At 38.5% G+C, this 26,185-nt stretch overlaps 1 protein-coding gene across 1 annotated transcript in view; it reads right to left on the bottom strand.

Moving 5' to 3' along the window:
• Positions 1–288: 288 nt before the first annotated feature.
• LOC311291145 (NACHT, LRR and PYD domains-containing protein 3-like) overlaps positions 289–26,185 on the bottom strand; it is a gene marked incomplete at its 3' end in the record, with an annotated part of 71,319 nt that continues 45,422 nt past the window's right edge. Inside the window, exons 9-18 of the mRNA XM_084410018.1 lie at positions 25,675–25,753; positions 24,804–24,999; positions 22,893–24,714; positions 15,011–15,181; positions 14,680–14,853; positions 4,053–4,223; positions 3,758–3,931; positions 3,173–3,343; positions 610–783; positions 289–460 (exon numbers count right to left, since the gene is read on the bottom strand). Of these exons, the coding sequence (XP_084266144.1) occupies positions 289–460; positions 610–783; positions 3,173–3,343; positions 3,758–3,931; positions 4,053–4,223; positions 14,680–14,853; positions 15,011–15,181; positions 22,893–24,714; positions 24,804–24,999; positions 25,675–25,753 (3,304 nt within the window). The remainder of the gene's footprint in view (positions 461–609; positions 784–3,172; positions 3,344–3,757; positions 3,932–4,052; positions 4,224–14,679; positions 14,854–15,010; positions 15,182–22,892; positions 24,715–24,803; positions 25,000–25,674; positions 25,754–26,185) is intronic.

Genomic DNA, 26,185 nt, shown 5'->3' with positions numbered 1-26,185 from the left:
TGGACCCGTCTGTAGGCGCAAATTACTAGCGCGCTCTTTAAATAACAAAAAAAATAAAAACCTGACCTGAACATGTGAATTAAACTGTTTTATTGCACAACTTCCAGCCAATCAGATTTGAATATTTAGACAGACCACTTGTATAATTAATAACAATAAACCTGTATACATTGGGTTGATTTTAATAACTTTAATGTAGTTGAAATGTGCACCTAGCACTAAGAAAATATTAGTATTAGATCAGCACAAAAACGTTATCAAACATTCTTAAAATGTGGTGAAATGTACTCACTTGAGTATCTTCAGCTCACACACAGGCTTCTTCAGTCCCTCACAGATCTCTTTGACTCCAGAGTCCAGCAGACGGCTGTTGTTCAGGTTCAGCTCTTTCAGGATGGTTTTAGAGAGAACAGTAGCTAGAACTGAACAGCTTTTCTCTGTCAGATCACAATTACTCAGCCTAAACACAGAAACACCATAATTTATTATTCAGCACATATTCACCACACATCAGATCAGCAGGTCTTCAAATATGATCGCATATGTGACTGATAGTCTCATATAACCAATTAACAGAGAAGTTATAATGTATAAATCATGATGACTCACTTGATTTTCTTCACTTTGCTATGAGAGTCCATCAAAAGAGCAGAGAGCTTCTCTCCATACAGATCTCCTAATTTATCTTCACTCAGATCCAGTTCTGTCAGCAATAATGGACTTTTACCCAGAACTTTAGTGAGATACTCACACGCTTCCTGTGCAGCATCACTTTTCAAAAACCTACAGAACATAGAAGAGTATTTTAGATAATTCTGTCAAAATGTAATTTTTTTGCACCTCCCATTCTTTCAAGCTAAGCAAATACAAGATACACAATGCGAAAACAATACGAAATCAATACTGTATGTACTGTATGTTCAAATATATAAAAATTAATATATAATTATAGTGAATTGAGGAACCTTGATTATTTATAACTGTATTCAGTTAATTATTTCTAATGATTTCAGTCAGTCAATTAGTTGACAATTACCAGTTTATTCCAAAATGCATTAATAGATTGGGTGGTAAAAAAGGAGTGGTATATGGCAGGGCTAGTGTTGCACGATGTACCGATACTTCAAAAGTATCGCGATACTTGGAAATTAAAAACGTCACGATACCTAAATTTATCAGTATCGATACTTAAAAAAAAAAAAAAACGCCTCAAACACAGCAAAGAACCCACCGCTGTCAGTGTCATGTAACAAAACACTACAGCGAGATGTGGTCCACGACACGACTCGTCAAGACAAGTGGTCCACGACTCGTAGAAAAAGATGACGCGAGGAGGGACATATGGAAGTACGTTGCCTACCTTTCTCTGTTGCACGGTGCACCGAAACTTCAAAAGTAAACCGGAAATTAAAAACGTCACGATTCCTTAATTTATTAGTATCGATACTTCTAAGAATGACCGCGTTCCAGATTTGTAAGGCCGGCGACACACTGGCTGCGTGGCGTGTCCGTTTTTATTTCAGCTCCCATGTTAACTGCCTGCGTGACACACGCATCTCAGGCGCAGCTCGAGACGCGCGGAAAACGCGTGCATGCTAGAATAGAACCGACGCCTATTTTTCACGCGTCACGCAAGCGTGTTGGAAGCGTTCCCAGGCAAAATAGAATAGGAAAATATGTTTCTATGTCATTTTGACACGAATACATATTAATCAATGACATTTTGATGTTCGAAAGTTGACAAATACAATATAAAATACAATATAAAACGATTTTCAAATATTGCACCTCTCAATACAGAACGAATTATTCTGTAGCTTATTTTGCCGTCAACACTGCCGACGTTGTCTTTGCTGCTATATATTTATGTTTAACATGAAGTATAGGCCTTCCACAACTCTCTCCCCATATGTCAAATATATCACCAATGAGGCTTATCATATGTTACCAATATTAAACATTGTTTAATATAATCGCTGTTCATATTTTTATTCAAAGTTCAGAATCAAGATAAAGCTCTTATGTTTCTTATGATAAATGAGATAATGCTGCAAAATTTATATATTTTTTTACCTTGAATGTCATTGCTTTAATTTATTTTTTATATTTCATATTTTGTTCAAATGTTTAATATATCTGCTGTTCATATGTTCATTTATTAGTGTGTTATATGATTAGAATGGTGTCCTGGTTTTAAAATAAAGCACAGCAATGATATTTGAGAGTGTTTCTCCCTTTTCAGGAAAAGTATCGAAAAAGTATCGAAATCGCAATACTTGACTTGGTATCGGTATTGAAACAATAATTTTGGTATCGTGACAACACTAGGCAGGGCATCAACCTCATCAAGTGGACCTGCTTGTACTAAAGCTAATCAAAATACAGTTCTGGTTGCATCTGTCTTCTAAATGAGCAGTAATGTTTCTGATGCAGTTACAGTGCATTTTTGTGAAACAGGATTTTTGGTGCTTATGGCCTTTTAAAGACAAGGTACAGCAATGTGACGAATTTAGGAACCAGTCTCCACCTTAAACAGATATCTATACCTTAGGCTTGGTATCAAATCCGTTCAAGCAGATCATTTTCATTTGACTGTGCTTTTCCATTGTTTTTCTAGTAGTTTTAGTTGTGGTATCGAAATTGTGAAATTTCATTGGTCTCTAAAATGTAGGTTTCAACCTTATGGGTCAATAAAAACTATTTTATTTATTTATAATTTTTTTGTGGGGGCTAGTGAAAATTATTAATTGAATTGAATCAAGAATCAAATTAAGAATTTTCAATTCACACACAACATTTTTTAAAACATAATGACATTATTGTATACAATTTTCATGGAGCTTTGTGGAAGCTTATTTACCAGAATGCTATATATATTTTTAATTAAAAAATAAGGAGATTATGTTATTTGATTACGGAAATGGTGTTAACTGATTTTCATATTAGTTTGGGAGAAGTCTATTCAGAAAGTCAAAATTATGTAATTATGTTTTGTCACAAGGTGGTTCGTGTCACAAAATATAGTTGTGTGACTGTTGAATTTCAGTAATAGGTATGCTGTAAATTCCTCTACCTTTAATTGCAATTCCTCTCCAATTACCAATCCCCTTAGTTTCATATAGCAGATATTACATTTGTGGCTTATTTTAAAATATTTTAAGACATTAATCACCTGGTCTTTAATTTACATTGTTCATCCTGTAGTAAATCACTGAGCTCCTTCACTCCTGATTGTCCAGGATCATTTCCTCTGAGATCCAGCTCTATCAGGTGTGAAGGGTTTGATCTCAGAGCTGAAGCCAGAGCTTTATAACCTCCTTCTGTGATACTGCAGTCTGAGAGTCTAGAACAGAAAGGAAAATTTAACATTCAGACGGTTATTCTACAATTTATCAGAACAGAACAAAAATTGTACATGTTCTACACTAAAAGAACAAGCAAACAAAATTTCACATTTTCATATTAAAATCATGAAATTTAACCAATAATACCTTAAAATAAACTTATTAAACTGAATTTCTTATTAATACAGATCTACATATTAATTCATTCATACAGTGCATTCAATATACAATTAATTCAATTTTCAAGACAGTTAATCTGATTACATAGTCATTTACAAATATTACACACACACACACACATATATATATATATATATATATATATATATATATATATATATATATATATATATATATATATATATATATATATATATTATCATATTGAAATGTGGATAAATAAAAATACACACTTCAGTTTCGTCAATCTGCATTGTTTATTTTCCAACAGAGGACAGATCTTCTCAATTCCTGAGTTTCCAAGTTTATTCTCACTCAGATCCAGCTCTATCAGGTTTGAAGGGTTTGAATTAAACGCTGAAGTCAGAGCAGCACAACCTTCTGCTGTAATACTGTTATTATTCAGCCTGAAGAGAGAGAAAAAGGAAACACTCTTCAGTTAATCTTAAAACTTTCTTTATGAACAATGACAATGTTATCTTTATAGATATTTTACATGTCAAGTATTAGACCAAGTAAAAAACTCACTTCAGTCTGTTGACTTTACAGTGTTTATCCTCCAATAGAGAAGTGAGCTTCTTCACGTTTGTGTCTCCTAGTTCACATTCACTCAGATTGAGCTCTCTCAGGAGTAACGGGTTTTCACCCACAATTCCTCTCACATAGTGACAGGTTTCATCTGCAGCAGAACTCAAAAACCTAAAGATAGAGGAAGTAAATTGACATTTCGTACAAGTTTTTCAAAGAGCCTTTAGTTCCCTTTCGAAAGGGAACTTGCACTGCGTCCTGAGACGCTTTTGAGAACGCCTCAGTGTGACTGATGACTGAAGTACTGTGTTATCACGGTAATCGTATTGGCCAGCGACAGCCATGACATCACTACTACTGCGACCAGGAAGTATAAAAGGGCGCCTAGAGAACATGTCATCCTCTTTTTGTCTTCAGGGACTGTGTTGCTGGTACTGTGAAGAGAATATCATGGCTTCTAAAAAGCACTTCAGGAAGTGTGCCGACCAGTGTACAAGATTTCTAACACCTGGTGACACTTATGTTCCCTGCGTTTTTTGTCTGGGTCCTTGTAACCTGGGTACTCAAAGCGCTTTACATGGAAGGGGGAATCTCCTTAACCACCACCAATGTGCAGCATCCACCTGGATGATGCGACGGCAGCCATACTGCGCCAGAACACTCACCACATACCAGCTTATTGGTGGAGAGGAGACAGAGTGATGAAGCCAATCAGCATATGGAGATGATTAGGAGGCCATGATGGATAGAGGTCAAAGGGCAAATTTGGCCAGGATGCCTCAGTATATGGGGATGATTAGGAGGCCATGATGGATAGACGCCAATGGGCAAATTTGGCCAGGATGCCGGGGTTACACCCGTACTCTTTTTCGAAGGACATCCTGGGATTTTTAATGACCACAGAGTCAGGACCTCGATTTAACGTCTCATCCGAAGGACGGATGTCAGGGAAGTGGCCCACTCCAGACGCGAGTGTCCTGGTATGGGCAGAGGCAGATAAAATCACCTGCTTCCCTTCGCGAGGGTATTAACAACTACCGTCTTCTTTCTCTTTCCCCCTCCTCACACAACATCAGACCTTAAACGGGCTGGACCGATGATAATATTTCATTTGCTGACTGTCTGGATTGGATCTTTTGTTTGTGACCAATCAAAAGAAAATTGTTCTTGCTAGAATATAGTGAAAAACAGCTCCCTGTAGCCTGTAGTAGTTGCCACTCTTAGCCTCCTTCAGTTAAATAAGAAGTAGAACGTTGTCAGGCCATTCCCTTAAAAAACAAAAAACACAGAGGGTTAGTTGGCCTCTGTTACCCCTAAAAAATATTATATATATATATATATATATATATATATATATATATATATATATATATATACATACACACATACAGTGAGGAGCACAAGTATTTGATACCCTGCCGATTTTGCAGGTTTTCCTACTTACAAAGCATGTAGAGGTTCTGTAATTTTTATCATAGGTACACTTCAACTGTGAGAGACGGAATCTAAAACAGAAAATCACATTGTATGACATAAGTATTTGATCACCTGCCAACCAGTAAGAATTCCGGCTCTCACAGACCTGTTAGTTTTTCTTTAACCCTCTGGGGACCAAGCTGTTTTTGGGGTCCTTGAGATGTTCTGACATGCTCTGACATTTGTGCTTTTTTCAGTTATTTATAAACATGTTAATGGCAAAGGTGTAAATTCACTCTATATAGCACAAACAGGGCTACCATAATATGCGAGCAACGTGTATGTAGATGTTTGTATTTTTAAGAGAATAATGTTTATGCGTGGTTATTGGAAAAAATTTAAATGAAAGTTGCTGAATTAAGACCACAAACCACATATTAAATATGTGTCCACAAGACTTTTGACTAATGGATGTTGTCCCTTTGAGTTCTAGCTTAAAAATTATGTGAAAATAGTCTTGCTTTATCGTTCACAAAAAAAAAATACATTGATTTAAATGGTGTAAAACAGGTTTTGCTTGGAAAGCCAATATGCGAGGGGGAGGAGTAGTTTACACCTTAGATTACAATGTCCCACCCACTCTGCATAATGACTCTGCATAATGAGCCTTTCATTCAGGTGTGACACTGACTGAGCCACAATGCAAGGACAAAAGATGTATTTAGAAGAAGACTTATATTGACCATTTAAGATTTCGCTTACATCTATCTTGTAAATATGTTTTGCTATTTTATTAAAAATGTTACAATTACAACAATAATTACAATGTCAACAATATTTCAAGTGTACTCTTTCTTTGTAAAAAAGAAAAAGAAAAAAGATTATAGGCCTACATTTTATCATATGTATTCATTAGTTTGAATATAGCAAATATATATATATATAATATATATAAATATATATAAATATATATAAATATATAAATAATATAGGTATATATATATATATATATATATATATATATATATAGTTATATAAATATATAACGTAAGATATGAGCAGAAATTGCTAAACAAAAGCTTATTTGATGTGGCAGTATATTCTACAGTAGCCTAAAAACTGTACCCAAATCTAGTCAACAAGTGACTGACTGTAACGTTGTTTTTATGAAATATTAGGGCATATAAATGCTAATTTGCAGTTTAATACGTTGCTTATACAAATACATTTTATTTCAACATATTCCAGTCGATTTTTACTCATCTCAGTAGGCTATAGCAAAGCAGTTTATTCTTTCACACACAGACGCGCGATTCATATTTAGGCTAAACAGTCTAAACAAATATGTACCCTTCATTCATCTCACAGAAAGGCGAGTCATATTATAGAAATGCGATTCATCTTTTTGCGGTTTGCATAGGCCTACACTAACGTTATTCCATAACGTTATTCCACATCAACACTTGAGAAAAGAAAACAGCCCTACCTCACTCCTCAGCGGGATCTGCTCCTCATATCAGGAGATATTGCTCCTCATATCAGCACTGTTCTGAGGAAACTTTTCTCCATAAGGTAGGCTATATTATGCCTCACTCGATCGCGACGCGCTTTGTTTACAGCTGATGTGGGGGCGTTTCACAGACTGAAATGTTTCTCAGAATTTGCATTTGAATAGCACGCGCTCTCCGGGGAGTGGTCAAATTACTTTTGAATGGCTCGTAATGAGCTCGACTGGAGTCGCTCTCTTTTTATACAGATTACAGAAGCTGAGAATATTTGTTTTTTATATAAATTACTTCATTTAAAAGATGCGATCTCAAGCTTTATGCCCGTGGGTCTGTTTGCCTGTTTGACTGAATTTTCGCGGAGTTATAGATCATTTTCGAACGCGTTTCAAATGGGAGTTTACTGACAGAGAGAAGGCAGAAATCGCATCATGATAATTTTTCTTTATTTGTCAAAAAGCAAAACACTTTATTTTTATTGTGAGTATACAGAAAAAAAATAGAAACTGAACAGGATCGATTGATGTATTACACGAAAATGAAAGATCAAAATTAACAGAGCATTTAGTGTTTATTTTCATTGCTAAAAAAAAAAACGAGCAAAACGCGCGGGCGCGTTTTTGGTCCCCAGAGGGTTAAGAAGCCCCCCTGTTCACCACTCATTACCTGTATTAACTCCACCTGTTTGAACTTGTTACCTGTATAAAAGACACACACTCAATCAAACAGACTCCAACCTCTCCACAATGGCCAAGACCAGAGAGCTGTGTAAGGACATCAGGGTTAAAATTGTAGACCTGCACAAGGCTGGATAGGCTACAGGACAATAGGCAAGCAGCTTGGTGAGAAGCCAACAACTGTTGGCGCAATTATTTGAAAATGGAAGAAGTTCAAGATGACGGTCAATCTCCCTCGGTCTGGGGCATCATGCAAGATCTCACCTCGTTGGGCATCAATGATCATGAGGAAGGTGAGGGATCAGCCCAAAACTACATGGCAGGACCTGGTCAATGACCTGAAGAGAGCTGGGACCTCAGTTTCAAAGAAAACCATTAGTAACACACTACGCCATCATGGATTAAAATCCTGCAGCGCACGCAAGGTCCCCCTGCTCAAGCCAGCGCATGTCCAGGCCCGTCTGAAGTTTGACAATGACCATCTGGATCCAGAGGAGGAATGGGAGAAGGTCATGTGGTCTGATGAGACAAAAATAGAGCTTTTTGGTCTACACTCCATCCGTGTTTGGAGGAAGAAGAAGGATGAGTACAACCCCCAAGAACACCACCCCAACCGTGAAGCATGGAGGTGGAAACATCATTCTTTGGGGATGCTTTTCTGCAAAGGGGACAGGACGACTGCACTGTATTGAGGGGAGGATAAATGGAGCCATGTATTGCAAGATCTAGGCCAACAACCTCCTTCCCTCAGTAAGAGCATTGAAGATGGGTCGTGGCTGGGTCTTCCAGCATGACAACGACCCGAAACACACAGCCAGGGCAACTAAGGAGTGGCTCCGTAAGAAGCATATCAAGGTCCTGGAGTAGCCTAGCCAGTCTCCAGACCTGAACCCAATAGAAAATCTTTGGAGGGAGCTGAAAGTCCGTATTGCCCAGCGACAGCCCTGAAACCTGAAGGATCCGGAGAAAGGTCTGTATGGAGGAGTGGGCCAAAATCCCTGCTGCAGTGTGTGCAAACCTGGTCAAGAACTATAGGAAACGTATGATCTCTGTAATTGCAAACAAAGGTTTCTGTACCAAATATTAAGTTCTGCTTTTCTGATGTATCAAATACTTATGTCATGCAATAAAAAATAATATTTTTGGAGCTGCTACAGGAACTCTGTCACTACTTTATCCCAGTATATCTAGTGATGGCCTACAGAACTCTCCGTAGTTGTTATGGTTTTAGTGAAACCCATGGACTATACTGGGGGAAGGGTGTAGGCTCACTAGCCTCACCAGAGCTACACACAGGGCTGTATGCTGACTCCCGCTCCCTAGAGCTTTGACAGAGTGACTATAGTTGAGCAAGTCCCATATGGGTGTTGTAGGCTTCTTCTCATTAGAGAGTCATCATGCTGAGGCCTCCATCCTTCAGAGCTCCAGACAAACAGCCTCATCTTTGTCCTCGGAGGCGCTATAGGTCTCTGTTTTGGAGACTGTGGTCAGGTTCACTCTTGAGAGAGCGCTCATTGAGCTGAACAACATGCTTGCTGACACTGACATGCTCAAGTCGAGCTAACTTAACTCCTCTCGTTCTAGAGAGTCATTTTGCAGAGTATGTTGCCCCCTAGAGACTCTACGCACAAGCCCGAGGATATGCCCTTGATATCCTCGGATGTTAGCTCTGAAGAAAAGAGCCTCCTGAGAATCAGACTGCTCTAAACGCCAGCATCTCCCCTGAAGAAGGTGGCTGGCCACTGAGTGTGTCACCCCGGACTAAGCTAGCAATGTAAGCAGTCTGGTTCATGAACCTCCTTTCAGAGCTGTATGCGCTTTTGTGAGTTGTTGGCCCTCTCTGGGCAACACTAAGCGTCTCAGGTTGAGCAGGAGTAAAACCTTCTAATAACATTGTGTTAGCAGCTCCCTAGGGCTCTGAAGTCAGCATTGTGGGGCAAAGCCCTACAGGGGCCTCCATGATGTTTTGCCCAAAGAAGCGTAGATAGTACTCCCCTCTGTGAAGAGGGCATTTCTACAGAGTGCTTGGTAGTACTTCCCTCATTTAAGAGGATCATAATGCAGAGTACTTCACCCCCGGTTGAATCATATCATGCCTTCACAGGGTTTATGGCCTCTATATTCCGAGTAAGCAGGATGTGTCAATGTGACCGGCTTCCAGTTAAAGCCTCCCTCAAACGACAAGGCTGCCCCAGATGCAGACTTCAGTACTCCCCTTTATTTTAAGGGTCGTCATGCTGAGTATGCCGTCTGCAGCCACATTGCTAAGCTATAAGAGTGTTGTAGGCTTCCTCTAATCAGAGAGTTGTCATAGTTATGCCTCCATTCCCCAGAGCTCCATGCAGGCCTCTCTCTCTCATAACAGAGAGTTGTTGTTTAGGCCCTTTGCTCCCTGAGCTCTGCGTTGGGTATCTAAGCTTAGCTGCTTTCCATGTGGCAGGCCTCCTCTTCTTCTAGAGTCATCCAGCTGAGGCCTCCATCCCTCAGAACTACATGCAAACAGCTGTGTCTTTGCAGGTAGAGAAGAGGCCTCTCTCTCATAACAGAGTTGTTTTGTAGACACTTCGCTCCCTGAACTCTGTGTTGTGTATACATGAGCTTAGCTGTTTCCCACGTTGTAAGAGAAAACACTAGAGACCACATTGGTGTGAGTGTGGCAGGCCTCCTCTTCTTCGAGAGTCATCCTGCTGAGGCATCCGTTCCCCATAGCCCTGTGGAGGCACTATTTGTCTCTGGTTAGAGACTGTGGTCAGGTTCATTGTTCAGAGAAAGCAGGTTATTGGCTTCAGCTGATAGAGTATGATAGACTCCCTGTTATGGGGGTTGACGTTGGTCCCTCTGAAAAGTAGCAGGCTAGAGCCCTTTGGGTCTGGGCCATACTCCCTTAACCCTCTGGGGACCAAAAACGCGCCCGCGCGTTTTGCTCGTTTTTTTTTTTTAGCAATGAAAAATAAACACTTAATGCTCTGTTCATTTTGATCTTTCATTTTCGTGTAATACATCAATCGATCCTGTTCAGTTTCTATTTTTTTTCTGTATACTCACAATAAAAATAAAGTGTTTTGCTTTTTGACAAATAAAGAAAAATGAACGATGCAATTTCTGCCTTCTCTCTGTCAGTAAACTCCCATTTGAAACGCGTTCGAAAATGATCTATAACTCCGCGAAAATTCAGTCAAACAGGCAAACAGACCCACGGGCATAAAGCTTGAGATCGCATCTTTTAAATGAAGTAATTTATATAAAAAACAAATATTCTCAGCTTCTGTAATCTGTATAAAAAGAGAGCGACTCCAGTCGAGCTCATTACGAGCCATTCAAAAGTAATTTGACCACTCCCCGGAGAGCGCGTGCTATTCAAATGCAAATTCTGAGAACCATTTCAGTCTGTGAAACGCCCCCACATACATTTTATTTCAACATATTTCAGTCGATTTTTACTCATCTCAGTAGGCTATAGCAAAGCAGTTTATTCTTTCACACACAGACGCGCGATTCATATTTAGGCTAAACCAGGGGTGCCCAATCCTGCTCCTGGCGATCGACTGTCCTGCACAGTTCATCTCCAACCCTAATCAAACACACCTGAAGCAACCAATTAAGGTCTTCAGAGCACGTCAGGATCACTTGAAAATTAAAGGCAGGTGTGTTTGATTAGGGTTGGAGATGAACTGTGCAGGACAGTCGATCGCCAGGAGCAGGATTGGACACCCCTGGGCTAAACAGTCTTTACAAATATGTACCCTTCATTCATCTCACAGAAACGCGATTCATATTATAGAAACGCGATTCATCTTTTTGTTTACATAGGCCTACACTAACGTTATTCCATAACGTTATTCCACATTAACACTTGAGAAAGGATAACTTAGCCTACCTCACTCCTCAGCGGGATCTGCTCCTCATATTGCTCCTCATATCAGCACGGAAACTTTTCTCCATAAGGTAGGCTATATTATGCCTCTTTGTTTACAGCTGATGTGGGGGCGTTTCACAGACTGAAATGGTTCTCAGAATTTGCGTTTGAATAGCACGCGCTCTCCGGGGCGTGGTCAAATTACTTTTGAATGGCTCGTAATGAGCTCGACTGGAGTCGCTCTCTTTTTATACAGATTACAGAAGCTGATAATATTTGTTTTTTATATAAATTACTTCATTTAAAAGCTGCGATCTCAAGCTTTATGCCCGTGGGTCTGTTTGCCTGTTTGCCTGAATTTTCGCGGAGTTATAGATCATTTTCGAACGCGTTTCAAATGGGAGTTTACTGACAGAGAGAAGGCAGAAATAGCATCATGTTAATTTTTCTTTATTTGTCAAAAAGCAAAACACTTTATTTTTATTGTGAGTATACAGAAAAAAAAATAGAAACTGAACAGGATCGATTGATGTATTACACGAAAATGAAAGATCAAAATTAACAGAGCATTTTGTGTTTATTTTTCATTGCTAAAAAAAAAAACGAGCAAAACGCGCGGGCGCGTTTTTGGTCCCCAGAGGGTTAAACCCCATGTGACCTACTATTTAAATCGATTGCTGGACATCATAATGTTATTGGCGTCCATCTTCATTGAATTTTGAAATCAGATAGAGCCGGCCAGAGCGCTGCATAATAAGTAGCCACGCCGGCTTATTCAGTATGGAAATACACACCGACAATGACACGCCCCTACTGCGTGCTAGAATCTCCGAAAAACAAGCCGATTTCAACATCAAAATGTACGCTTTTAAATACACCAATACTGCTATCTCAAACATGGAGAGGCTTCTTCGTGATCTCAACTAACAGATTCTGCAAAAAAACGAAAATCACCAATTTTGAAAAAAAAAAAACGCTTCTTTCTCATTTTGCTCGAAAGTTGTGCTGCCGACTTGTGTCCCTGGTTTCCGTGACGGGTCACATATTGGCTTTCCAAGCAAAACCTGTTTTACACCATTTAAATCAATGTATTTTTTTTTTGTGAACGATAAAGCAAGACTATTTTCACATCATTTTGAAGCTAGAACTCAAAGGGACAACATCCATTAGTCAAAAGTCTTGTGGACACATATTTAATATGTGTTTTGTGGTCTTAATTCAGCAACTTTCATTTTTATTTTTTCCAATAACCACGCATAAACATTATTCTCTTAAAAATACAAACATCTACATACACGTTGCTCGCATATTATGGTAGCCCTGTTTGTGCTATATAGAGTGAATTTACACCTTAGCCATTAACATGTTTATAAATAACTGAAAAAAGCACAAATGTCAAGGCATGTCAGAACATCTCAAGGACCCCAAAAACAGCTTGGTCCCCAGAGGGTTAAAGGGGAACTTGGCAACTATTTCAACTTAATAAATCCGTTTAGACATCATTTGGATGGTTACATAACCTGTTCTGGTGAGAATGGTGACTTTCCCCGCTCCTCCCAGCGTTCCCCGGCGGAAAACCAACCTTGCAACATGGGGGCTAACGTCCCGGTAAGTTGGAAATAGGAAGTCTTGTGAGAAGCGAGAACAAGCGAGAAACACAAACTGCTTTACGGCAATTCAACATAAACACAAACGCCATATGATACTGTGTATTGCGTATTACCCACATCGGTAGACATAGCTCCACACGATAAAGTTGGCCTGCTCCCATAATAACAAATGCACATGAGCAGCGGTAGAAAGGGGGAGGAGAGTGCCGCAAGTGAGATTTTTTTACTACAGTGTTGTGAAATATACGCCCCACAGCTGTAGGGGGAGCTCGTTGATAAAACACGCGACAACAAAAGTGAAAATCAGCGAAGAAATGGCTAGAGTTGCCTTGTTCCCCTTTAACCCTCTGGGGTCAGCAAACGCGCCGGCGCGTTTTGCTGGATTTTCTTCACATAGTAGCACAATAGACTTAAATTACTCCGTCATTTATGGTCAAACAGAAAAAAGAAATATGAAAAAAGAATCTGTGAGATGTCTACTTTTGTATGTGTCCACTTACAATCAAAACAAAACATTGTGCTTTTGTAAAATAAAGAAAATAAACAGGGCGTGCTTTCTGCCTCTCAGTCTCTGTGAACTTTTTTTTCTTGAGGACGTCTATAAACTGAAACAAAACTCAGCGAATACTTGTCACACATTTATGAGCCACATATCTTTATAAACATTTAAGTGTGTACTTTTAAATTATCTGATTCAAAACAAAAACAAATATTCTCTGTTTAAGTAATTTTTATAAAACTAACAAGATGTCCAGTTTCTCAAACGCTTGCTCATTAGTTTTAATGTGGCCATGAACATGGTAAAATGAAAAATCAAACACTATGGAAATGACAGGTATGTACTATGTTTCAGGAATGTCTCTGTCTTTAGATCAGTGTGTTCAATAATGTGCTTTTTTGTCCTATGTTGTGTATCTTTGGATTATGCTGTGTTGTAAATAAATCCAAACAATCAAAAAGCCATTCTTTTTTAAATTTCTCCTCATTCATTGTGCAAGGTTCCTCATAATGATAGGGCCTGATAGCACCTGATAGGGCCATTATGGGAGGGTCTTTGTCTTTCTTAGGTATGAAACACAGCAATATTCATGATGATTCATGCCTCCTCACATACAACTTTCTTACACAAAACATGTCTTGCAAATTTTAAATCAATATATTGTTTTATCTGAATATGTATGCAGGATGATTTTCACATAGTTTTGAAGTAAATATTCAAGGCTACGTGATACAATTCTCAAAAGGGCTGCCTGCACAGTCCCTTCAGACAAAGAAGGGGATGGCGTGTTTTCTAGCACGCCCTTTTATACTTCCTGGTCGCACTAGTAGTGATGTCATGGCTGACGCCAGCCAATACAATTGTCGTGATTATACAGTACTTCAGTCATCAGTAACGCTCTAAGTGTCTCAGGACGCAGTGTCTTGTTCCGTTCTCAGGGAACAAGTGTTACAGTCATAACCCGAGACGTTATTTTTAAATTGACGGATTAATAATATTTTATAACCAACTTAAAACATTTTTATTTAAAACTACTGCAACTTAATAAAAAAAGAATAACTCACCACAGCATCTTCAGTTGACAGTCTGGATCCTGTAATATATCATTGAGCTCCTTCACTCCTGATTGTCCAGGATCATTTCCTCTGAGATCCAGCTCTATCAGGTGTGAAGGGTTTGATCTCAGAGCTGAAGCCAGAGCTTTATAACCTTTTTCTGTGATACCACAGTTTGAAAGTCTACAACAGAAATGAAAATATAACATTCAATTTATTAATCAATTATTCTTAAATTTACCTGAACAATTTTAAGCCCTAAAAGGATATAGGAAAAAAAATAGGATATAGAGGCAAACAAAAGACCCAGAGACCTTTAATATGTTAGAAATCATCTAACCTGAGTTTCTCCAATTTACAGTTATTTTTCAGTCCTTCAGAGAGCAGAGTCACTCCTGAATCCTGCAGATTATTATAGCTCAGGTCAAGATCCTTCAGAATGCTGGAGTCTGAACTGAGAACTGAAGCCAGAGCTGAACAGCTTTCCACTGTTAGATCACACTTACTGAGCCTAAATAAAATATTACAAAACATGATGAAGATACACAACTGTAACATTAACTGTAGGAAGTAGAGAAGAGATCAGCAGATTACAAACAGAAAAGATAATTTGATCGTTATGAATTTCACTTTCCAGCTATTAGTAATACTGCTGTTTAAAAGTCTATAAAAAATGTAATCTCATATAGTTGCTGTTTAAATTTGACCTGAATGAGCCATTTGTATTAAAATGAGTTGTCTAATCAGTGAGAAGTATTCAAACCTTATTTGAGACAATTTAGAGTGACTGTTAAAAGTACCATTTTGTAGGTCAGGGGTCGACAACCTTTTTATCATGAAATGTTATTTTTAATTTTCCTAGTTAATCACTGTGCGACAAACACATACTTGCTACGTACACATACACAACACACACTGCTGCAATCATGCGAGTAATGCACTTTTCTTAGAATTTATAAATGATTATGAGGTCAACAAGGACCACATTGGTGTGTGTGGAAGGCCTCCTCTTCTCCGAGAGTCATTCTGCTGTGGCCTCCACTCCCCATAGCCCTGTGGAGGCGCTATAGGTCTCTGTTTTGGAGACTGTGGTCAGATTCACTCTTGAGAGAGCGCTCACAGAGCTGAACGACATGCTTGCTGACACTGACATGCTCAGGTCGAGCTAACATTACTCCTAACGTTCTAAAGAGTAATTTTGCAGAGTATGTTGCTTCGCACAAGCCCGAGGATATGCCCTAGATATCCTTAGATGTTTGCTCTGAAGAAAAGAGCCTTCTGAGTATCAGGAGGAGAATCCTGAGAGCCATTTGTATTAAAATGAGTTGACTAATCAGTGAGAAGTATTCAAACCTTATTTGAGACAATTAAGAGTGACTGTTAAAAGTTCCTTTTTCTGGGTCAACGGTGAAGGTGTCTTTATTAGTACCAAGGGTATACTGAAGTTTTTACTGAAGTAATTGCATTGAATTAACGTTACAAAGTGATGTTGCTTTAGTGAAGTTGGTATCGATCAATCTTTCAGAATCAACTTTTGTGTAAATCCTGTGTTTTACTCACCCTAATGTGCAAAGTAGTCTGGTGTAAAATGACTGTCACATACTGGTATATGAATTTACTTGGACACATTCCCTTCATAAATGAAATGGGAGTTTATGGAGACTCTTATGTTTATTATTACAGCCATCAACAGATCAGTTATAATGTTTACGTAGCTGAAGCATATAGCAGGCTCACGGATGGTCAGTACTGAGTGCTGCTGTCCTGCAGAGTTTTGCTCCGACCCAACTCACCTTCCCTTCAAGTAGCTTTAGTAATCCTGAAGACATTCAGGTGTGTTTGATTTGGGTTGAAGCTAAACTATGCAGAACAGCTGCACTCCAGGACCGATGTTGTCTATCCCTGCACTAGCTGCTCTAACAACAATATAACAATGGCGGACTCTGTGTTTCTTACTCAGGGCTGTGTCTATGTAGCCTGGATGCCAGCCGAAACTTAGACCCGCCCACAATTTTTTTGGTCGGGAAGTTCGTTCTGGACTCGATCTGTTAAGCTATTATGCCCGAACAAAAATTGTTCGGACCAATCAAATTGTCAGGGCGGGCTTTATACGATGATGGACAGATGAGCAACGGTAACGTAATCATCCACGTCATCAAAGAGCGCTTGGGTTGAATTCGTTTACAACAAAGATGACTGCCGCCGGAGAATTGAGATTTCACACTTACAAATAAGTCAGATAGAATAAATGCATATTTGGCGTGCTGTCCGAGGAGAGGACGGGCTCGGTATTCGGCCCGAACCCAAAGTTCTCCCCCCGTATTCCAGGCTGTGGAAGAACAGGCCAAGAGTGAGTGGAGCGATGCTGGAAACTGTCAAGGAATGTTAGGTGAGTTGACAGAGTGAATAAATATATGATACCTCTCATGCTGATAGTGTAGTAGACGGTAATTGTTTGATGACAAGTTGATTGGATTGATTATTTGAACGTGCTCCTCCCGAACTTTTTTTTATAAAACATCATGAGTAGATTCCGCCATTGCGTCTGTTATAGTAACGTAGATATCGACAGCGCATTAATTTTAAAAGAGGAGCAGAAAACCGCGATCAAGGCATTTGTCGACTGGAAACATGAATGAAAAACAAACGTCACTTACTCCGTTGCTCTGATTGGTTGTAGGTCTATCCAATTGAGTGCAGATGCATTTTCCTTCCTGGTTCGGTTGAAACACGCCCCATAATCACAGCTCAATGGAGCAGTTTCAGACGCACATTCTGACTAGAATCTGAGTATGACTACGTCAGGCTAGTGTCTATGCTAATAGGAGATCGTCACCAGTGATTGGGGCTCTCAAAAACAAACATAAAACATTCTCTCAAAACAAGTGATTTCCGATTTCATTGACATTGTAGGGAGAAATCTGGAATCGCTTGTTTTGAGAGAATGTTTATGATTTATGGGGATTTAAAAAAAAAGGATTGGGTGGATTTTAACCATTATAGGCTGGTTGTTTACACACACTGTGGACACGTGTTCAAACACCTTATAAAAGTAATTTTTGCATAATAGGTCTCCTTCAATGAACAATAGTTTAGCAACCAAATGTTACATCGTGAATATGGAATGGTTTGTATTCTTTCTGAGCTTAATGTCGATTCGGTTTCACTTTTAATTAATTAATTAATTTTGGGTTGTTTGCCTATATATATATATATATATATATATATATATATATATATATATATATATATATATATATATATAATTTACTATACATTTATAGCTATTTTTTTCCAAAACAATCTTGTTTTGAATAGGCTACCATTTCATTTAAAGGGGACCTATTATGCAAAATGTACTTTTATTAGTTTGAACATAGGTGTTTCCACGCTGTGTGTAAACAACCAGCCTATGATGGTAAAAATCCACCCACTCCTTGTTTTATAATCCCCATAAATCATTAACAGCATAGTGTATCTCCAACCCTAATCAAACACACCTCAATATCTTCAGGATTACTAAAGCTATGTGAAGGATGGTGAGTTGGGTCGGAGCAAAACTCTGCAGGACAGCACCACCTACAATCCGTGAGCTTGTAATATGTGTCAGCTATGTCAACATTATGTAATAATAAACATAAGAATCTCCATAAACTCTGGCATCTGAGCCACTAAGTACGCAGTGGTGTAATTTTATTTATGAATGGAATGTGTACAAGAAAACAGGTAAATTTTACATTATGTGCATGTAATTTTACACCAGACTGCCTTGCACACGAGGGTGAGTAAAACACAGGATTTGCACAGAAGGTGATGGAGATGGATCGATACCAACTGTTCATGATCCAATTTCATATATATTTTGTGGTATTTGCAAATTGCCTTTCTGAAATTATGTTGCGTTAGCACATTGCCTGTTGTTTCTTACTGGATTCATGGAGACCAGAGCCACGCTGTTATTTTATTTTTTACACCAAAATGCTCAGTCTGTATAATTCATAAATGCATCTTCATTCATATTAAGTCTCTCAAACAGTGTGTAACTTGCCATCAAGCTAATTCAGAGTCTAATGTTCAGCAAACATCAACAAAATATATGCCATACCTACATGTTTTGTAATGATCCATTTTGAGAGTTATATTTACTGTGTGAGCTTCTCCTGTACTGTTTATGTCAGTGTATAGACGAATGCCGACATCACAATTATGTCACGGCACTAGCTGGAGGCAAAACATAAAGAGCTTAAAATGTAATCTGTATCAGTACCTTCTTCTTGCATAAGGATGTAGTGTAACAACAAATTATGATTTTTTTCAAAGTGTTGACAACTTAGTGTTAACTAATCATTGTTATAAACTAGGGGTGACCCCGAATAGTCGAAGATTCGATGCTTCGATAGGAGGAGCCTGATTCGACTACCGATCTCACGGTCGAATCTTCGCAGAGGTGTTATGAAATGAGGATCATGCCACTTTGGCTATATGAGGGCGCTCAATGTCTGATTTCACATAGAACTAGCTTTTATGTCGTTAATATTCAGCCTATTATGATAATGCTGTATATAAAAATGTGCAAAGAAAGAAGCTTTTAATAAATATTTTTTAACGTGCGTGAATAAATCCAAACACCCCGCGACAGATTTAAGTTTCACTTTCAATCCGTGACCGACAGAGGAGCGTCTTCGCGGCAAGGATTTAAATCTTTAACAATGTCTGGGATAAGAAAATCTAAAGTGTGGATGTACACCATCAGAAAGGATATTCTCCAAGGCTGGATTTAGCATCAGGAAAACCATAATCGCACTTCTACCGGCCAACGTTTACACGTTTCACGCATAGACTGGGTTTCACGTTAGAATGCGCGCACAATTTGAAAAGACTCCAACGGACACAGTCAGAGTGAAAGACTGGTTTGTTCTCTCGATCAGGTAGGGTACAAGTGATTTCAAAACTTTTCAGCCGGTTCTAATTTGATTTTTGGATGCTGTGAACATTTTTAGCTAAAAAGACTGCCTCTCCAGTTTAGCATTTATTGTTGTTTCTGCAGTTAAAAAGACAAAGTTGAAAATGTCTATTTTTATTTTAATAATTTCTTTATTTGTATTTTATTTATTAATCTGTCAGGGTTATCTAATTTAACTATTTGTGGCTTGTGTTTTGAATATATGTTCCTCTGCACTTTAGGCATTTTGCACACATTTGCTCATCTTGTGATTCTGATTTATTTCGTTTTGTATTTTTATTTTTATTTATTAGAAAGGTATATTCTGTTCTAATTTAATTTAGTAAATTAATTGTTTATTTTTTCGGTGCATCGATGTTGTGCTGTAGGCTGGCCTGCTCGCACAGGTAATTTAGCCGATTTAATTTGATTTGCATGTGAAATGCAAATACTGTCTGCAGTGTGGCTTTCTGGAGTTCTTAGTTTTATTGATCCAAAATGTTTTTATACATTTTCTTCTATATCTTTGTGTGATTTTCTGTACATCGCGGCTTTGAAACGTTAAAGCCCCGCCCCCAGCCCCACCCCCATACACATGATTCGACTATTAGTCGACTATAGGCAAGACATGACGATTCTGATTCGACTATGAAAATCCATAGTCGGGGACAGCCATATTATAAACTGGTACTACCAACAAAATATTAGTGCATTCTGGAACTGGGTGTTGTTACACTACATCCTTATGCATCGCTTTCTGCAAGGACTTTTATATGCTTTTCCCTAATCACTGAAGTGACGTCGACGTCCGGGTTAGCAGTAGCATGAGCCGTCAGGCAAGTGTTATTTAAATAAACTCCTGATGTACTTACAAACTTTCCAATGCCTCGTTTTATGAGTACAGAACCTATTTGTACCACTGTAGAAGTTTGGTACCATTCCGGGCATTATTAGAGAGGTAATTTACGAGATACAAATTTGGAGCCGATAGCGCAAAATAAGATCTAACTTTAAAAAAAATTCAACCAATTGAAAAAAGGCTTCTGGGGGGTGTTTGGCTCGATGTCATGGTGCAAAGGACCCTAGGTTGATTTTACTCCGAACCATCCCTTTAATACTATCCAACCTCACATTTTAGCCATGAGACTGATAAAGCATTTTGAGTTGAGCCACAATTTGGTGGGTTGGATTTTGGATTTTTTGACAAACCAAACACAGACGGTGAAAGTAAATGGCATTTTTCCAGATTTATTATATTCATCCTCTGGCTCACTGCAGTGCTGTTTTCTCTCACCCTTACTTTATATTCTATTCACGTATATGTGCCAAAGTACACAAATAGTACTATATTGAAATTTGCAGATGATACAGTAATTGTGAGTTCCGGTAACTGCTACACGACAATGAGTCTGAACATGGCCCTATTATTGAGGAGTTTGTCACCTCGTGTGACGAGTCTTTTAAAGATAACCAAAACAAAGGACATGATTATAGATTTTAGAACTCATGCTTCATGTTATGACACTACGACCATTAAAGACCAGGTGGTGGATTGTGTAGAAGGCTTCAAAAATTTTGGGACAGTCATAGATTCTAAATTGAATTTTGAAAATAACTTTGAAACTATGTCAAAAGTATTTACTCTATGTTTTAATGTTATAATTTTTTTTAAATATGGATTGCTAAATCTCCTGTCTGCACAACAAATTTACCCTCAGGTACTAATAAAAGACATCTTGACCTTGATTACACTGAATATTCATTGGATGAATATATTAGTCGATTCAGATATTAACTTCGCTATATCTGTTCATTCTTAATAATATTTCAAATTTACCACAATTAATTAACAATATTTCCCTTTGTCCTAATTGTTACATCACACAACTTAAAGTGTCTCCAAATTATACTTTACACTCTCCAGTCTAGTGCAGAGCAGCTTCACTCCTGAATCCTGCAGATTATTATTGTTCATGTGCAACTCTTTCAGATTGGAATCTGATCCAAGAACTGCAGCCAGAACTGAACAGCTTTTGTATGTCAAGTTACAGTCATTTAACCACCAAATGAATTAGAGATTACAGAGTTTTCTACATAATACTTATATACTAAAATTATAATGAAATAGTCAAATTAGACTTTATTTCCACTGTATTAATTAATGGAAAAATATAAATAAAAAAACTACTGATACAAATTAACTATATAGATGGTATACATTCATATATGGTATACGATTAAAGGGGTAACTTCACCTCTGGGAAGATGAATGTGTATTTAAAATAGGTCATTTAAGTAGAAGAAATGTGAAGAAATTTTTTAATTTGGAGCTTTCTAGACTGAGAAAAGCCAGAAAAAGTATTTTTGGCTTATGTGGATGAAAGACAACAACTCCCAGAATGCACTTGCTTCGCTGCCTTAGGAGGCCACGCCTACCGGTAAGAGTGCGCAGATGAAAACAACAAAGCTAGCCTACGTGATGAGTTTGCGAGGGATTTAGAGATCGTCCAAAATGTCCGGGATTCGGCTTTTGCGTTCTACAGTCGCCATTCATTCATCATGTTTACTGTGGCGAGCAGGACGAGGCTGACGGCCGCGGGAGAACAGCGCGAGGCCGGTGGCGTGATTACTGAGACGCGCCGGGTCTCGCATCTCTCACGGAGGAGCGGGAATTTTTCTTAGCAATGGTAAAACGCACATCAACCGATCACTTGTTTAGCGTTCATGTAAACACTACATTCAAATTCACCAATCGGAATGAATTCAGTTAGATTGAAAGGTGTGCATGTAAACAATGAATGGCGACCGCAGAAAGCAAAAGCTGAATCCCGGACATTTTGAACGATCTCGCCCACCGGACAAGTCCGGGAAAAGGAGGATGGTTACTTACTCAGCTTTCTCCTACTATTCAGCTTTCTCCACAGAACGAGAGCCTGCTAGCTTAGCTTCCAAAGAAAGACGGCTGACACTGTGTACATTCTGACTGAGTGAGATCCCTCCCTCTATGGGCGGGCTGAAAACATGCGGAACAACGCCTTCTACTGGCTGTAGTCTTTAGCCTCTGTCCAGAAAATCCTCCGATGACGCAAAATGACGATTTTTGCGTCATCGGAGGATTTTTTCCAGACAAAAAATACATAAATCTCTTGTCTCAGGGGGATATGAGGGTGGAAAGCATGGTAATTCGAAAATACTACAGGTTTTCTACTAATACAAAGCTTAATGCTAAATCCTGAAGTAACCCTTTAAGAATTAATGCAGATAAAAACAAAAGACTTACAGAGCTCTTTTGGAGGCTTTGATGACAACTGATAGTCTAATTAGACACTCGTCTGATTTCTTAAATTTCTCAAGCTCAAAGTCTTCCAGCTCCTCTTCTGATGTCAACAACACAAAGGCCAGAGCAGACCACTGGGCAGGTGAAAGGTCAGATGAGAGACTTCCTTCTCTAAGTTGTGTTTGAATGTCTTTAACCAGAGTTTGGTCATTCAGTTCATTCAGACAGTAGAACAGATTGATGGACCTTTCTGGAGATAAATTTTCTTCTAACTTTTGCTTGATGTACTGAACTATGACCTTGTTGCTCTTGTCATTGCTGTCTGGCTGTGTCAACAAACCTCGTAAGAGTGGATAATTAGACTGAAGTGATAGACCAAGAAGGAATCGAAGGAAAAGATCCAGATGTCCATTGTCACTTGCGAGCGCCTTGTCCACTGCAGTTTTCAGCAAATCAATCATGGCTTCATTTTTGTTTTCCTGCTCTGTAGACTCTTGAACAAACACACTTTTCTTGCTGATGTCTAGAAAAAGATGTGCATAAAGGGCTGCAATAAACTCTTGAATGCTCATGTGAACAAAGCAGTACATGGTACCAATAATGATTCCCGTTTCCTCCTTAAAGATCTGTGTACACATGCCTGAATACACTGATGCTTTAGAGTCATCAATACCACAGTCCTTCAGGTCTGTGTCATAGAAGATCAGGTTGTTTTTTTCTAGCTGATGAAATGCCAGTTTCCCCAGTGAAAGGATGGCATCTTTATCCCAGGAAACATCTGGTCTGTATTCTCCATCATACTTTTGTCTGCTCTGATGGATCTGAAAGCGGAGAAAGTGTGTGTACATTTGTGTCAGAGTCTTGGGAATGTCTTCAGTATTTGATTTCTGCAGTGTAATAGAGGCGTCCTCAGTCTGATTTTTTGTATTATTTATTTTCTCCTCCAGAATGTTCTGGAGAACAGTGGCTGAAATCCAGCAGAAGACTGGGATGTGGCACATGATGAAGAGACTCTTTGATTGTTTAACGTGATCAATGATTCTGTTGGCCATTTCCTCATCAGTGTATCTTTTTCTGAAGTACTCTTCCTTTTGTGCATCATTGAACCCTCTGACCTCTGTCACGCGGTCGACACAGTCAGTAGGAATCTTAGTGGCAGCCGCTGGTCTGGTGGTGATCCAGATGAGAGCAGAAGGAAGAAGATTTCCCTTGATGAGGTTCGTTAAGAGAACATCCAGAGAGGCTGGTGACGATACATCACGCCACGTCTCATTGTCCTTAAAGTTTAAAGGAAGGCGACATTCATCCAATCCATCAAGAATGAACAGGACTTTGAATTTATCTCTTGTAAGGTTCAGTCCTTTTATCTCTGGGAAAAACTGACTTACAAGGTTCATCAAGCTTTGTTTTTCTTTCTCCTTTAAGTTCATCTCTCTGAATGGAAGAGGAAATATGAAGCTGATATATTGATTTTCGTTTCCTTCGGCCCAATCCAGAATAAACTTTTGCACCGAGATGGATTTACCGATGCCAGCAACTCCTTTTGTCAGTACAGTTCTGATCTTCTTGCCTTGTTCAGGTGATTCAAACAAATTTGTGCATTCAATCTGGATCTCTTGTGATTCAGCACGGCTGGAAATCTCAATCTGTCTCACCTCATGTTCTGTATTGACCTGTTTACTGCCACTCTGAGTGATATAGAGATCTGTGTAGATTTTATTCAGATCTGTAGAATCACCTTGCTTTGCAATTCCTTCAAACACACATTGATACTTCTTCTTCAGGTCCGATTTAAGTTGTCGTTGATGAATAAAGACAAGCTCATCTAAACACAAACAGGAATAAAAATACTTGATCCTACTTTTCTCTCCTGACTTTAAATGACAACATGAAAGATGGTCATGAGCCTCTTACCTTTTAGAGTATCTGCAAGTTCATCTTGCTTCATACTTTTTAGGAAGTGCAGTGTGATATCAAGAGCTGCTTCTTTGATGCTACACGTGTCGTCTAAATAGTCCTGCACAAAGTATTGGGTGTTCTCCTTTTTTAGTATTTTCTTTAACTTGTCCAGCTCATTCTTTAGGAATACAATTATTTTTTGCTCAAGGTCCTAAAAGCATAAAAACAAAGATGGGTACAACAACAAAATGTAACCAAATTCACATCCATATATGAAACATATGGTTAAACAAATTACAGACATCAGGGGTAAATGCATTAATGAAGCTGTGATAATGTGAAACTACAAATAGCATATAAAATAAAAATGAAAACTGCAGAACACCAGTTAGCTTGAGCAAACTATTTTATGCAATAATTTTAGGTACAATTATTGAAAGTACCTAGTTAAATGACAAACAAGTGTTTGCCTATACACAATTTAACAGGCGCATAGCTGCTGCTGGATTATGCTGTTAACTTCTTAGACTAAGGCAGTAAATGTAACACACATACCAGAATTAAGGTAGGCAAATATTATAATTACAGAATGTCAATATGACTGTGCCCCAAATCATACATAAATTACAAATCATACAGAATGGTAGAGTTGCTAAATATTGTTTACATATAATTGCAAGTTTAATGAAGCTGCTTGTCTACCAACATGAAAATATAGGAGTCTAGCATTGTTGGCATGTGGATGTGTACACAAATAAAATGCTAAATATGTTAATTAGTTGTCTTTTTAAAAATAAAAATACACTATTTTACATTTGCTGAAAAACACATTTGTTTATTATAATATAAATTTGAACAATAAATACAAAACAATATTTTTCCATACCTGAAAGACCCAGATGAGATTTTCTCTGAACTTCTTGAAGCGGCAACTCTGAAAGTCTGTTTTTTTCTCATACTGAATCCTGTTAGCAAAATAAATGTGGTCATTGTTTATAGTATATCTAATAAAATACAGCATGTGCAATATTAGACAAACTAGAACTGGAAACAGCATTTTTTTGCAAACAAATGTCAAAATTTGGTTATGTTTCATGTTCTTGTTTCATGTCTGTCTTGTGATCCCCTGTTCAAGTCATGTGATCCGACCATGTGTTCCCTTGTCTGTTGTGTCATGTTGTGTATTTAAGCCCTCATGTTTGCCATGTGTCTTGGTCTAGTTTTGTTTCACTGTAACTGCTGTCGGTAAGCATCATGCCAGGATCTTGAGTCATGTTTTTGTTTTGTTTTGTTTTGTTATTATAATCAAAGCTGCACGCAGGGCCGTGCACAAGGGGGTGGCCCGGTGGCTAGAGCCACTGCCCCTCTGCCCTCATCGACTGAGGTGCCCCTCTTCC

The sequence above is a fragment of the Rutilus rutilus genome, assembly GCF_951802725.1.
Source record: "Rutilus rutilus genome assembly, chromosome: 5".
NCBI lineage: Eukaryota > Metazoa > Chordata > Actinopteri > Cypriniformes > Leuciscidae > Rutilus > Rutilus rutilus.
The sequence above is the reverse complement of the archived record's forward strand: the minus strand, read 5'-3'. Positions and strand labels throughout refer to the sequence as shown.